The 13,255-nt window shown below is 39.3% G+C and overlaps 1 protein-coding gene across 3 annotated transcripts in view; it reads right to left on the bottom strand.

Moving 5' to 3' along the window:
• Nucleotides 1-9,519: 9,519 nt before the first annotated feature.
• usp54b (ubiquitin specific peptidase 54b) overlaps nucleotides 9,520-13,255 on the bottom strand; it is a 53,214-nt gene continuing 49,478 nt past the window's right edge. For all 3 annotated transcript variants that reach the window (XR_004654949.1, XM_034859405.1, XM_034859406.1), the window contains one exon: nucleotides 9,520-11,875. Coding sequence is in view for 2 of the 3 variants with exons in the window: in XM_034859405.1 (XP_034715296.1) it covers nucleotides 11,789-11,875 (87 nt within the window). In the remaining variant the exon portion in view is untranslated. The remainder of the gene's footprint in view (nucleotides 11,876-13,255) is intronic.

The raw sequence follows: 13,255 nt of genomic DNA, 5'->3' as shown, positions 1-13,255 counted from the left end.
GAACAGTTAAGCCACATGATCTGGGGGGATAAAGTGGGGAGATATGAGACGGCAAGGCTGATTGAAAGACAGAACAGAAAGTAAGGATTGTAGAGTCAGAGAGAGAACGAGAGAAAGAATGACATATGAGGAAGAATGGCAGAGAGAAGGGAAGAGTGGAAATGAAGGGAAAGAAAATGGTGAAAGACAGAGAGGCAAAGGGAAGGTGTCCGTATGTTTGGAGGCAGAGGATGGCTTTGGCATCAAGCATTTCTGTTAAGGATTAAGGGTTACTTCTCAACCAGAGGCCTTTAATAGTGCAATACCTCCATATCTCACACACACACACACACACACACGCACACAAACACACAAACACACACACACACACAAGCACTCTGGCATGGGCTAAAATGACAATGATAATAATAATTGCAGTGATTACCGCTTGTTCCATATCTCCAAGCCATTACTCCCTTGTGTTTATTCTTTTGTACTAAACTGTCTGCACTTAATCTTCTCTATCTCTGTGGCTTTCAGCAAGCACAGCTGGGAGAGGAGGAGAGGACATTACAAACATTATATACATCCACTTATTCTGGAATCGCCAATGGACTGCTGTAGACATGTCATCAAAACCCCGAAAGGGAGTTCTGGCTTTTTCTGGCAAAATAATGGCAGGTTGTGGAGTTTGTGTGTGTGTGTTTAATGTTGAATCCCATTCATTTTCTAAATAAGGACTTTTGATTATTAATAGGGCAATTTCTATTAATTTTGTCGAGTTTTGCATAGGCTTTCATTATGAAAAGTACCCGTCGACGCAGATTCCCATAGCTGTGCCTGCATGCACAAGGTGATAGAAGGGAGGGACGCTGCTCTGCTCTGCTCTGCTCCCAGTGACATGTTGGATGTCATCAATGTTCCATGTCCCGGCACGGATCAATGCCTTTTCACAATAACAATGCTTCCAGCAGTTGAAAGTATTCCTCTCTCCATCATCCTCCTTCCTTCGTTTAGTTTTTGGCTAGAGGACGACATGACCCGTCATGGCCTTGACCTGCCGCCACTAAATTACAAGTGTACACGTCATCATATAAGAACGCTTACCTGGAACCAAAAATATAATAATATAAATAAATAAATAATATAATATAATAATAAACTGGTATAGTTGAATAAATAAATCAATTGTTTTATGGTCACCTCATAGCTGGTTGGCTTGGTTCCATATATTATACATTACATATAGACACTTCATTTATGAACATTCAATGGGGATATTAGATGGGGAAACTCAATTCAGGAACCAGAACTTTGTGAACCCATCGTCATAGTTAACTGATCACAAGCTGAATAAAAAGCCAGGGAGGGTGCACACAGACAAAAATAGACCAATAAATAAATAAAGTTTTTCTTACAATGAGGAAGTCATGCCTGGGTTGCAGAAGAGGGACACATGGGGTAAAAATAACCTGAAAGTTTCTATTTCTCTCTGATGTCTTCTCCAGCACATCTCCCTCCTCCGCTACTGCGTTATTTTTAGCCCACGACGACTCTCCTACAGGGAGCATGAGCGTCTGTCTGCCACCACACGTGAGTCCTGGGCACGTGCACTGCTCTCCATTAGACAAAGCTCTCAGGTGTTAAGACACAACCAACAACACCACCGCTGGTACCAAGAGAGCGTAATTAAGGAGGGAGAGGGAATAAGAGAAAAGGAAGACAAAAGGGAGGACAGATAGATAATAATTTGGGTAGATTATAATCATTTGACTGGCTTGGTTACTGGTCTGCTTTTATGCTGCTGGAATGTGTTCTTAAGACATTTTCCCAAAAGGAGCTGAGCTATATTTCACAGGTTAAGAAATAAAAGTGAGGAATCGCTTCCGTCTGCATGCGTTTTTTGACAGCGGGTAAACATTATGTGATATTTAGAGATGGCAATGTCAGCCCATTGTGAACAGTCACTTTGGACTGAAATGCAATAGATTTTGGTGATCTTCTGACTTTTTTTCGAGCCCCACCAGCAGATTCAACATTTCTTGCCATTAGTGAAATATAACTATTGGATGGATCCCCATGACATTTGGTGCAGAGCATGTGAACATGCTTATATTGGCTTAACAGCGCTGTGCACAAGCCTCACAGGGCTGCCAGCATGGCCGGAAACTCTTAGCCTCGCTTTAACCTGCATCTTAGCTGAAGTGAGAAACACTGACTAAGATCATCACATCTTTTTTTTGCCCCAATTGAAAAATTATTTAAAATCTAAATAAATCACCAAAATACATGCCTCTATTTAACCAACCCTCCATCCCTTAGTAACCGTGAGAGTGCAGGGGCAGATGGGTTGTTTAGCTTAATAGTCTGTTTGACTCTTTGATATTTTTTTTCTGACTTTAAGTTTTGTCTTGAATCTATGGCCTTAGTGACTACTTTACCTATTGGCCAGTAAGCAGTGGGGATTAATGTTTGCTAATAATATCTTGGATTCATCTTTTTGGAGGCCCCCACTGCATTGACTTAAAAGTAAAAAGTTTTCACATGGCCTATGTGGTGAACTGTGGCTTATCAGAATCAGAATCAGAATCAGCTTTATTGAATAGGACCATTAACTAAAAGAGGTGTTTTCTTTTGCTCAGTCCAAAATTAACTATGATGAATGATAAAAAACATCTCCTGATTGTGGTGATATTGATATGACACTAGATATAACATTATAGAAAATATAGCAAACCATTAACCTATATCTGTAACCAATCATTCCAAAACGGGCAGGTTTCCCAACTAAATGAAAATAGCAAAGACCATACCCATCTATAAAAATAGAGAAATGCACTCCCTTTCAAATTACAGACCTACGTCTCTTCTTCCTCAATTCTCTAAGATATTAGAAAAACGTTTTCTTCTAACAATGGACCACTTCATTGAAACCCACACATTATTGAGTGATTACCAATTTGGTTTCAGATCCAACCAATCCACCACTATGACAGGAATGGAATTATCAACAGCAATAGAAAATAGGAAATTCATAGTAGGATCATTTGTAGACGTAAAAAAGCATTTGACACTATAGATTATGCAATTTCATTGGCAAAACTAGAAAAATATGGCATAAGAGGTGTAGCACACACATGGCTTAGTAATTATCTGGACAATGTGAACATGCTTAAATTGGCACAAAGCGATTTATGTTTGTTAGTATCTTGGATTCATCTTTGGAAAAATCTTTCAAAAAAATTAACAATGTTTTGTAAGCCCACACTGTATTGACTCTGAGAACACTCTATTGAAGTTCTATGACAGAGTTATAATGTCAAAAGATCTACTTTAATGTTTTCATATGGCATATGTGGTGAACTGTGGCTTTTGAAAAAAGGACCATTAACTAAAGGAGGCCTTTTTTTTTTTTTTTTTTTGCTCAGTCCCAAATTAACTATGATGAATGCAACCAAGCGCCGCCAGTCTCAAGGAATGTGGTACAATGATCATGGCTCATTTGAAGAGAATCCTATCATAGCTCCTTATATCTCTTTATTTATAATTCCACTTGTCCTGAGCGGAGTCTGGCTCCCCTTCTCTGCACCATCTGTCTTAGTGTATGAGTTTTTTTTTAATGTCTGCATGCTTTTACAGAGCATCTAAATTGGCGGTAGACACATGCATTTTATACCACAATATTAGGTAGCGTTTGGTACCAAATTCTGTACTTTTTTGGGTATCGACCGAAATACGTCGGTACTTCTGAGAACTGTTCACGTTAACCAAACAGTGGCAAATTTCGGTACCTGTAAGGCAAGCGTATCTGTCCTCTCTGCATGTTGACAAAGACCAGGGCTCCGACACACACACAGAGGTGCGGTGCTGACGGGCCAAATTTGCATCAGCAGTTTGTTTAAATCGCAGAGTGAGTGAGTCACGGCAATGCCCGTAAAGCAGTTGCAACGTGACTTTTTAAAACTCCACACAGACAGCATTTGCTGCAGTATACTAGAATGGCGGTCGCGGTGCGGTTAACTATTCCTCTGAGACAGGCTGGCACAGCAGTGTTCTCTATGCCCTGGTGACAGGCTGTGGCACATTTCAGCAACAAGGCAGTTCAAAGTGCTTTACATAAAAGAGCAATTGAAAAGAGACAGAAAATAAAAACTGACTAAATTAGAATAAGATGCAAATACGAGAATAAAATAGTGCAGTGTAAGAAATGAATACCTATTTGATATTTTAGGTTGTCGGGAGGGGATTGTGGAGGGGAGAGGGAGGTGTTTTATGTTGTGTGGAGTGTAAAATATTCTAAATAAATAACAAATTGTTCCAAGTAAATAGGATGCATAGGTTTGGAATTATTTTTACCACTGAAATAAATGTGTTATAATAGAGGGAAATTGCAGATAAAAGGTACCATTAAAAGTATGCCAAGAGATGCTGGGTCGGGCTGGTACTTATGCTCTTCCTAAACCCAAAACAATTATCATTTCCATACAAAGTTGGTATCTTAGAGTCTTATGTACAGGGAACATTTTAGGATTTTAAAGACATAGACACCTTGTCAGTCTGAATTGTTCTTCAGCTGAAGCTACAACCAGGCCCAAACATATCAGGCCATACCCTACATAAACCTGCATAGTTTCTGTCCAAGCCGACCCGGGTCCAAACCACAGCAGCAGTTTTAGACCTGAGTTCAAACCCAATTTTCTTCTGCTCATTTGTTCATGCATGTAAATTGGACAGTTATCCAGAAGAGGCATCTACCGACAATTTCACAGACCAGTTGGCGTCTTACTATTTTACAACGTAGCTCTTGGAGCCATACTGTGTGTTCAGATGGGATGGGTATAAAGATTCAATTTGAAATTAACCTTTCCAAAACGTTTGCAGAGTTTTAATTAAGATGTTCATGATTTCAGACAGCTGGTCAGAGCTTTCAGGTGAGCAGGGACAACTCAAGGAAAACATTACAAATCTTTGTCCGTCTTTTGCCGCTGAAAGAGACCAAAATGCCACCAAAGAAACAACAGCACAATGAGGACCAGATGGAGGAGATAAGGAAATCTCGTAAATTTATGTCAGAGGAAATAAGCAAAGCGGCAAACCAGCAAACAACGCTACTTGGGCTAATGGGGGCAATATGAGAGCTTCAATTCCTAAAAAAAGGAGAAGGATAAGAAAATAACTCTCCTGGAGAGACAGGAAGATGACATGGAACAATATTCTTGAATGGATGACTTGATGATAAGCTACTGACAAAACATCAAACCTACACTCAAGTGACAAATGAAGAAAAAGGCAAAGAAGGTCAACCGAGTGAGCTAGAGTCATTGGTAAAACAAGTGTTTCAGTTCCTTGAAATCCTCACAGTATTAATATACAAATTAACTCAATCTCAGCATTACACACAGTTACTCCAAACCAAGCATTATAATATGCTTTGTAAATAGAAAAGCTAAAATTAAACTCCTGAAACAGGCCAGGAAGCTCCGGGGGACAAATGTGTTCCTGAATGACCAACCAGCCAAGAAAAATGCAGACATTGCAAGGCAGGCATGAATCTTAAAAAAGCAGAACAAGATACAAGCTACGTGGCCAAGGAACTGTAAAGAAAAGATAAAGCAAGATCCATCATGGTAAGGGAGCCAAAAGACTTTGACAAATACAGACGAACAGATACCTCTGCTTTGAAGGCCAATTAGATCTTTGATAAGATGTTTAAATTATGACATGACCTCGAATTTTGTGCAATTTTGCCTGTCTGCTGACACCATGGAACACTGTGTGGAATCATTTCCAAGACAATCTCTACGGAATTACATCAGTGGGAGACTGTAATGAGGGGATCGGATATGGATATCTCTTTACCATTTAGAGATGTGAATCCCGATGACCTTGGAGGAATAGGATTATTGGAAGGCAGGGACGTTGTTAAGCCTATTTTAGGGGGGCTGAAGCTACCCCAAAATGTTCTTAAGCAGCCCTAAATGATACTAAAAACAACAATAACAATTTGATCTATCAATAACTGTATCCTCATTCATATAGACCCAACAAATGATATATGTCCAGCTAAAAATCATTATCATTCATCATGGTTAAAATACCCGAAAAGTTAGACAGTAGAACAAAGAGTAGTTGTGCTATCAAGATGATGCACCACACCGTCTTGGTGCATTGGTGTAAACCGGCAGCTTTCAGACCAACAACTGCTGGGCAGGTACACAGGTACATGGAACACGTCCATTTCAACATCATTGCTTTTGAACTTTGAAGTTTGTCTGTTTTTTTATGCTTTGTGCTTCTGTTTTTTTACTACATCCAACACACGATTTCTAATGTGTTTGCATGTTATTGTTTGTTTCAGTCGGGCTCAGTGGTCTCTATGCTTGAAAAATGCTGATTACATTATTCAAAGAGAGGTCTGCTTCTCTTAGCAACGTCTCATTCATTAAATAAGAAATCAACCGACTCGCTATTGTATCTCTAATTAGAGACGCCTCCGTAACATCATCAACTTTGCCTCTTTCATGTGTTCATACACACTGATCAAAACGTGTCCTTGCACACACATGAAACACTTGCATTGTTCATGTGTCAAGTCCTATCTTTTCCATCCACCTGCAGCAACAAAAGTACAATATTGCACCCTAGTCGAGCTGTAACAATTCCAGTTTTTTTATTACAGTTATGTGACTCAGATACTGCAGTAACACAAATACACAGCCTGTGAAGTAAACAATGCCTCTTTATTACCATTAAACATTTATTTTAATTGTATCCCCCCTTTGTCATTTTTGTTGCTATGAACGTGTATAGGGACAAGTGCCAACAACTAACACTTGATTTATAGTCTGACCAATAATCCCCTATATAATTACTATTTGGCATGTCTAAACAAAATCAACAATTACCAGTCATACGCCTCAAGACCTTAAGCAGTAAAATGGGGTTAAACAAAGAAATTGATTAAGTCACAACATTGACAATTAGACAATTATGTAATCATAATTACAGGCCTACAGCCTAGCAGAACTTTCAGTGTAGCCTGTGGCTCCTAATCTGACAATCTTTGTTGCAATTTTCTAATAATAACAACATCATGACTACACTGAGTGCACCTCGCACAATAGTTCCATGCAATATTTACGTTAGCTACAGCTTTATCAATAATAGTTAAAACGTTGTACATTTTTATATTATTTATTCTCAAATTATATATATTTTAAATTATTTGTTGCTGCAACACTGGAATTTCCCATATGTTTGAGATTAAAAAGTGATCCATTTCCTTCTGAAAAGCCCGCTCTTTCAAAACCAACATGGCTCAGTTCAAAATGTTGTCTCTTGTCATGATTCGACATTGGATGATTTACTATCTATATCTTCCTATCTATCTATCTATCTATCTATCTATTATTTTGCCAGTCTTGAAAGTGAGCCTATAGGTTAATTTTGTAATTTAACAATAAAGTGCCAACTGCACACTTCTGACATCAAGGCGGAAGTTTGTTTTAACCAAAGAGATACATTAGAGTACATTAGTACACAAATGGCAGCACTTAGCAAAAAAACATGCTACAGTATCGTTGAATTCAAGTCGCTGGTTCTCAAAAGGATAGCAGGACAAACAGAAACACACGCTGACACATAAGAACCATTAAATGTTCTCTCTGAGTACCAGAGAGAGGTGTATGTGAAAGGTAATGGCTATCGATTCATCACCCTTTCTCCGCTCTGTTCTGCAGGGATTCCTGAGATTTTTTCTTTCTGTGTTAACAGCAGTAATTGGCAAACCTTCAATTGTCACCTTAGGTCGTAAGGGGACTATGACAGCAAAATGCTGTCGGTGTTTGTGAGTGAGTGCCAGTATGAGTGTGAGTGTGTGTGTGTGTGTGTGTGTTGTGAGTGACTGAATGTGGGAGAATGCATGTGGGAGGCCAGTGTACCACTGCTTACATCTAGTGGTAGAGGAACAAACTGCAGACTGACTTGAATTGTACTGTAGAGAAGTAGAAAGTAACAGAAAAGGGAAAACTACATTTTAAATATATGCCCATTTGGCCTACGTTTACAGTGTTACACAGTAGCCACGCATGCAGTACGTTTTATAACATTTGCATATTTTGGGAGATTTGTTTTTTCATAAGTGAAATAAGGAAATTAATTCCCCACCTGACGCGAGGGCGTGTTCTTGAATTGAGACTCACGCGCGTGAGTTTCAATTCAAAGCCCTGCTCAGTCAAATCGGAACACACCATGATGAAACGCACATTTTTACATTCAGTATGATTGACACTTACCGGTTACCAGATGTTCATGGTAAATAACGTCCATAAATCCACTTAAGAAATCATAGGAATTAAACTATCCCGAACCTTTCTGACAATCTTCACGTTTTGATGTTTTCTTTAGTTTCAAAGTAACGTAAAGATGGCTGTATGTGCATCCAAGGGTAACGTACAACAGGACCCGCTAACAGATGAGTCGGCGTTCTTTTAATTGTACAAATTTGTCAAAATTGAAACAAATATAAGCAAAACACAATTGGGGCTAAAGTTGTAGCCCACAGCTAACAACCGACCCCATGGATGGCAACATTCTACTTCCTGTTTACATCTGTCGAAGACGCCCCCAAATCAAGGCTTCAAACACAGATATGCGACATGTTCACGTATGAAACGTCATTGGCAGTTTGCATGCACAAAAAAATACGCTACCAATCTTGTTGAAATTCAGACTCAAATAACATTGTAAATATGATGTGTGTGGTATTCTATAATTTACTTATTCAGATCTGAAAAAAGGAAATAAGAGCCTCATTTCATATGAGCTGCTTCACACATTTAGAGTATAGAAAAGTTATCAGCATGTTATGTTTGCACTTTCTCCATTCATAAAAGCAAAATAATAACATTACCATATAAAGTACATAATTAGGAATTAGAATTTCATGTTTTTGCTGGTGCAAACGCAATTGCCCTTCAAAGGGGCCGCAGATAATCCTGTGAAGGAACTGTCTGGTATCAAATAGAATGGGGGGCAAGCACATGTCTGGATATTTTTCGTGAAAGTCCATTTCTAAAGATGTGTCTTATCCCGACAGGCCCCTGAGTCAGTCAGCAAACTAGCACTTTGTAAAAGAAATGTATTATCTCTATAGACGTTAGTGCTGTGACATTTAATTTTGGTCATTTTTCATGTGTAAGTAGTATGGTACAAGTGCTGACACCTATTTAAAGATTTAGGTAGGAGCTTTACCTGAGCTTTAATAATTTATTTTACAAGTAGGCGATATGGTGTGAAACTACCAACACAATTGAAGTCTCAAAATGCTTATGCCATCTAACATTTTAAGATTTAGAGACTAAAAAAAACAGTTTTGTAAACCAAAATATAAAATCAGATTTGTAGGATCCATGATTAGCATAAAGTGCATCATGTTTTAGTTTTGTACTGGGTCGTTGCAGTTTTCAGGCCAACATTGTTATTTTGTTCTTGTTTTCTCCTCATCTTTCCACAAACCAATGATGACACAGACGTTGTACTGTGGTTACGCCCCCTGTGGGAGTGCATTGGTAATAACTTTATTGCAAAAATACAGGTTCCCTCTTTCCCCGAGCATCACCACCCCAAAACTGACACACACAGTCTACACACACCCACATTCAATAAACCATCTGTAGTGGTTAACGCTTTACTTTTCAAACCTCTCTTGTCTCGGACTATCACATCATTCACAAACATACACTTTCATCCTTTAGTTTACATTCATTCGCTCTCTTTCTCCCTTTTTGCTTTCTACCGACTTGTTGCTCTCTTTTTGCATTCCAATGGGTGAAACATAGCAGTTAGATGCAGAACAACAAAGTTCACCAGCAGCATTAAACCTAAGATCTCCTCCACCTCTCTATGTCTCTGCCAGAGTCCATGAGAGCGCCCGTGGGTGGGTGTGCCTGCCTCCTGACTATCTCTGATACAAGATTGTGAGGGAAGGTTGATTTGCATAGCGGACTCATGCGCTACAATTGGCTACATTCTCCCACATCCAGAACCCAAAAACAAACAGACAATCAAAGAAACATAAAAAACAACAACAAAATCTGGACCTAAATAAACAGAAACAGCAATGTCAAATACGCTCTCTGAGTTAAGTGCCAACCTTTGGTTTAGTTACAACGATCAATCAACATCAGTAAATTCTTGAAGAAATTAACATGGGCCAGTTGTTGTATAAGGACTTTGTTATTTCATATCATAATTAATAAAGCATATAATAAATGTACGCTACACGCTGCTCCTCAGAAAAAGGGGCGAATTAAGTTATAACTGTTCATTACTGTATAATAACTGTTCATACGACTGAGGAATGGTTGACATCTCTGAAGAAGTTAGCTCACTGGCTGAAAAAATACCTCTAATACATATATATTATATAAAGCATATTCATATTAGACATGTCACTGTCTCAGCCTGAAGATGAGCATTTTCTATTCACATCTGAGGTCTCAAAACCAGTTTCAGTGGGAGAGGGAAATAATTAGGAGTAAATTGATAAGTGCCACTGAAGTTCACCTGAGGCCTTTAAGTAAAACAAATGCCATCGACTTCTCTCCAGCTGCTCCTCTGTCAAATAGCCTTCGGAAAGTGCACTTCTGCCATGTAACCTTGTAAAGCGCACTTGAGTCAATCCCTTTTTTCATTGATAAAGCCTACAGAAAGAGAAGGGTTTCCTAACCTACATACTCTCATTCCTTCTCGACTTTCCTCCCCGTTTGGCCTTATTCTGGTGCTATTGTTTCCTGTTTTGGAAGAAAAAAAGCAAGCGCGAATAAAATACAGCAAGAAGGGGAAAAAAAGGAACAAGTAAAGGAGCCAAAAAAAAAGTAAGCGCTTTTCTTGTTTAATCTCCCGGTAGAAACGGGAGAGCTGTCATTAGGTCGGCGAGCAGTTTGGGGGCGGAAACTCCAGCTAGACACTTGTGAAGTGCACTCCACTTCTATTTGAAATGCAGACATGAGGAAGTACCACTTTAAGTTTATCAATATTTGTTAATTATCATTATCAACATTCCATAAGGTCTTATTTAGTAACATACAGGTTTCATACATGACTTTTTCTGTACATGACTTTTAGTTATTAGTGAGTTCGGTCTCGGGCAAGTTTACTGTGCGCGCACACAGGAAGAAAAAGACAAACAAACCCCAAAACAAAGAGGAAAAATATGGCTGTCCATCTGAAACAGACCCGGTTCGGCTATGTGTATGTCCAATAAGAAATGCCCGTGAAGAAAGAGGAAGAGGCGTGGCTACTAGGTAAGAGTCTCCCCCTTAAGCTTAGGGTCCTGTAGGATGGAGGACGAGTCTGCCGAGAGCTTAGGTCATAGTCAGATCCGCCAGTGAGCAACCAAACCAACAACACCACCGAAAGCGGCATGCTCGCCAGGCTGACTGCACAGGGACACCCTCTGAAAACCCAGGGGGGAGACGAGAAACAACAGTCCCGGGAAGTAGGGGGGAAGGTTGAGGTTGTAGTTGGGGGGTCAGAGTGACTGCATAGACAGAATAGTAGGTCAAGAAGGAGAGGAAGGGAGGGGGGAGGCAAGGAGAGGCTAAGCGGGGTGCTGCAGGCGCTGAGGGAGGCTCTATGTCAGTGCAGATGTGCATGTGTGCGTGCATGTGTTTGCGTGTGCATGTTGTTTGAGGAAGGAGGAGGAGGAACAGGATAGGAGTTGCGTTAGATCCTCCTGAGCCAATTCCAGGTCCGTCGGACGGGCCCCGGCGCTGATGCCCCACGTGGAGGTGGACGCCGTGGGACATTAGTGAAACAACGCGGGACTCTGGTCAGAAGACAGCTTGACCCCCGTCAGACACAGCCAGAAACTCACCGCACTGCCAGACCGCTCCTGAGGCAAGACAAGAGACAAATTACAGTAGCATGAAGGTGCATCCAAACATTTAGAGAGAATTTTAACGGCTAAACTAGGAAATGTGGGAGAGATAAACCGATCATTTAAGTTGAAATCAGTTTGAGCTTTCTACAAATGTTCAACACATGTAAACACAGGGTCATACTGAAGCTCCAAACATGTCATGTGCTGTTTGGGGGCAAGATTTAAACTACTCAAACCCTGATGTTCCCTAATTTCTACTTAAATCTAATCCCCAAGTAGGAAATTCTGTCCCACATGTTTTCACCACATGTATTATATATTTAATATAATCTCTTCCCTGAACCAATGCATTGATTTAAGTTTAAACACACAAGGCTTTTTTTGTTTTTCGGCATGATTTAAGTTTGAATTAGTTAATTAGTCATGTCTTCTACATCAATTTGTTGGCCTTTTCCTCTTATTTATCTCTGGACACTTTAAAATCTAATGTAAAGTTCTGTACATTAGTAAAGTGATATGACAGCACACCAAAAGGCCTCTTCCAGCACATGGCTGCAATGCAAATGAATACATAACATAAGATAAAACATTCACATGAAAAGGGGAAAGCAATAACTTTCATGAATTGACTGCAGCAACATTTATAAAAGAGAAACAAAGGGGGATATTGTTTGCACATGGACATGGACATAAGATGTACATAAAATGAATTTCAGTAAAAGAGGGCTGTTTAGAGATTAACTAAGTTAATTTTGAGCTATGAACAAATTTAGGTTTAAAGAACAGTGAATATACTATTTTGTACCTTTTCTAACCAATAATGTATTTATGGTCATTTTTCTTCCTCTTGTCAAGTCTTCTCTAGTCATTTGACTCATTGCTTTACTGGAAAAATAAAAGATAGAAACAATCTCACATACCACACAATGACCTTTACGTGGAACTTTAGAAACCTGGTTATTTATTTCCCTGTATAATTAATGCAGGTTTCTGGGTATGTGCAGCCAATGGGCCTTGGTTCCAGTGAATGATGGGATACCTGGATCAGAACTCAAGCTGGTTTATCCAGGTTTTTTTTCAAACTGGGTTATAATGTTTACATCCACAGAACAAAGACATGCAGCCAATTTGCAACCCAAAAACAATATATGGGGAATAAAGCCTTGTATATTGAGAACAGTTTTATTTGGATTTACCTCACATCCCAGACAGACTGAAAATAAATCTGACAGGTTTTAAGGGTCAGTGTCTACTTGCTGTTTATTTATTTTTCTGTTTTGTATTTGCAATATCATTGTTTCCTGGTTTCCTTATTATTAAGGTACCAACACCTCAGGCACCTTGTCCCAAAATTCTTTATTTGTTTTATTTGGATGTATTACATATCCCCCC

Source organism: Etheostoma cragini, chromosome 21 (genome assembly GCF_013103735.1).
Source record: "Etheostoma cragini isolate CJK2018 chromosome 21, CSU_Ecrag_1.0, whole genome shotgun sequence".
In the NCBI taxonomy this organism is placed as follows: Eukaryota; Metazoa; Chordata; class Actinopteri; order Perciformes; family Percidae; genus Etheostoma; species Etheostoma cragini.
The sequence above is the reverse complement of the archived record's forward strand: the minus strand, read 5'-3'. Positions and strand labels throughout refer to the sequence as shown.